Genomic DNA, 2,494 nt, shown 5'->3' on the forward strand with positions numbered 1-2,494 from the left:
TTTGGTGGGGCTTGGGCTTAGTTTTGGGTGGTTTTGTTTTATTTTGGGCTTTGGAGGGTAAATGGTTATTCATATTTCTTTTTCAGGCTAGGGAATTTGCTGTCTGCAAAACAGCTCTGATCTTTTCCTCCTAAGATCTCCCTGCCTGTGTGATGCAGCCCCAGCACCGGTGCCCCAAAAATTTCACTGGAGCCTCAGAAAAATTGCTTTGAGCACAGATAAGCCTCTGGAAATTTTTTACTGGTCTGTTTGTTTGCTTGCTTGTTTGCTTAATCCTGTGCTTTTTTTTTTTTTTTTTTTGGTGAAAACAACAGGAAAGGAGATCTTATTTTATTTATAGAGCAGAGTGCAAATGGTCCATAATGCAATAATGCATTGTTCGGACAAGCATCTCCCAACCCTGATGACTACAAAACACGATTTATGTTTCCATCAGAGAGAGACAGAATATTCTGATGATTTGAAAGTCGAGCAAGGAAATCTCATCTAATCAATCCCTCCCCAGTATACACATATACACTTCTAGCTAGCATGAGATAACACCCGGCACTGATTGTATGTATCATAATTATCAGCACAGAAATTAACAATAGCCATTGAGAACCCCCCCCCCCAAGATAACACAATCCCCCCTTTATCTGCCTTGATGGCAGTTAATATCTATCCATCTATCTATCTATCTATCTAATATATAATTTTAGAAAATAAAGAGCATGCAATTTGTCAGATGCAACAAGAACAGAGAGTAAAGAGACAGAAAGAGAGACTGTACAATCACAACCACCACCACAACAGCAATAGCAACCTCTCAGCCTGAGGATTCGTCCATATCTGAACGGCTTTTATTATCAACTGCACATTAATAATAGTCATCATCATCATCATCATAATTGAAAAAATAAAATAAAGCCAGTTCTCCTGGTGCTCAGTGAAATTACAACACGACAGCGATTGATCGTGAGGCTTGCAAAGGAAAAGGGAGAGAGAGAGAGAGAGAAAAAAAAAAATAATCATCATCATTGCTCCTAAAAAATGCAATCCTTCCCTTTGCTCACTTGGCACAATAGAAATTGACTGTCTCTCAAAGAGCCATGCGCTTAGTGCTATTTATAGCCAGGGGCTGTGTTGGAAGATACCATTAAGCCTCTCCCAGGCAGGCAGACAGGGGGGTGGTTGGCTGGGAGGAGGGGGCTGAGGCTGAGCCGAGGCAAAAGCAATGCCCCCAGCCCCCACCCTCCCTTCCCCATGCACGCACATCCACACACGCGCGCACACACACATCACACACACCCCCCACCCCCTAGTCTGGCTGGGAATTTGAACCGATCCAGCCTGTTTAAACGGAAAGGACACAGATCCTCAATGTAAAAAAAAAAAGCAGATCAGACCCAGAGAGAGAGAGAGAGAGAGAGAGAGAGAGAGAGGGAGGAGTGTGTGTGTGCGCGTGTGTGTGAAAGAGGGAGCGAGGGAGAGAGAGAAAAGAAGAGGGGGGAAAAAGGAAAGAAGATTTTCTCTATGTATATAAAGATGGCCACGTTAGCAAACGGACAACCAGACAATACCAGCCTGAGTAGCAATCACAGCAACCCCAGTACCAACGGGCATATGAACGGATTAAACCATAGTCCCGGAAACCCATCCACCATCCCCATGAAGGACCACGATGCCATTAAGCTCTTTATTGGGCAGATCCCCCGCAACCTGGACGAGAAAGACCTCAAACCTCTCTTCGAGGAGTTCGGGAAGATCTATGAACTGACGGTGCTGAAGGACAGGTTCACTGGGATGCACAAAGGTGGGCTAGCCTCCAACTTTTCCGGGCCGGATCGGGAGAGGAAGGGGACTTCTCTTTTTTTTCTCTCTCTCTTTTTTTTTCTTCTTTTTAATTATTATTATTTCTGCCAAGGGACTTCTGTTTGTTTCCTGCAGAGGTGGGGATGGGGGGGAGACAGGGGCTGCCCCCAGCCTGCTGGAGGGGTGCCCTGGGAGGAGGATGCGGCCGCCGGGGTCCGCGCGGCCGTGGGGAGCTGTCCACGGAGCGCGGGTGCTGAAACCACTCCCGGGCTTTCTGCTCTCCCTTCCCAGGCTGCACGCTCCCACCCCCTGCCCCAACTATTGTTTCCGAGACACCGGTGGGTTTTTTTTTTTTTTTTCTCCCCAGTCCCCCTTCCAGCTGATGCTGGTGATTCAAGCCTGGGAAGAAAAAAAAATAAAAATAATATTAAAAAAAAAAAAAAAATGCAGGGCTATGCTGGAGGGGGAATGGCTATGGGGGGTAAATGCATCCAGGGGGTGGTTGGTGGTGTTTTCCTCCTCCGGGCATGCAGAGCTTCCGATACTACTTTAGCCTGCCTGGTCCATTGGGCTGGAGGAAAGCAGGAACTTTTGGGTCTTTTTTTGTTTTGTTTTGAGCATGATTATTTCCAGCTCTCCCTCCGTGTGTAGCCACCCCGCGAGGATGCCAGCTGTAGGGAGCGGATGTGGAGTTGAGAGG

The 2,494-nt window shown here is 47.0% G+C and overlaps 1 protein-coding gene across 10 annotated transcripts in view; it reads left to right on the forward strand.

The window, feature by feature from the left end:
• The first annotated feature begins 1,296 nt into the window (after positions 1–1,296).
• Positions 1,297–2,494, forward strand: part of CELF4 (CUGBP, Elav-like family member 4) — an 860,358-nt gene continuing 859,160 nt past the window's right edge. For 7 of the 10 annotated variants that reach the window (XR_002100356.1, XR_002100357.1, XM_019531828.1 and 4 more), the window contains exon 1: positions 1,297–1,795. Coding sequence is in view for 8 of the 10 variants with exons in the window: in XM_019531828.1 (XP_019387373.1) it covers positions 1,516–1,795 (280 nt within the window). In the remaining 2 variants the exon portion in view is untranslated. The remainder of the gene's footprint in view (positions 1,796–2,494) is intronic. The other 3 variants (XM_019531836.1, XM_019531834.1, XM_019531830.1) reach the window with 2 other exon arrangements.

This window comes from Crocodylus porosus, unplaced genomic scaffold (genome assembly GCF_001723895.1).
Source record: "Crocodylus porosus isolate Cpor-Errol unplaced genomic scaffold, CroPor_comp1, whole genome shotgun sequence".
Classification (NCBI taxonomy): Eukaryota; Metazoa; Chordata; order Crocodylia; family Crocodylidae; genus Crocodylus; species Crocodylus porosus.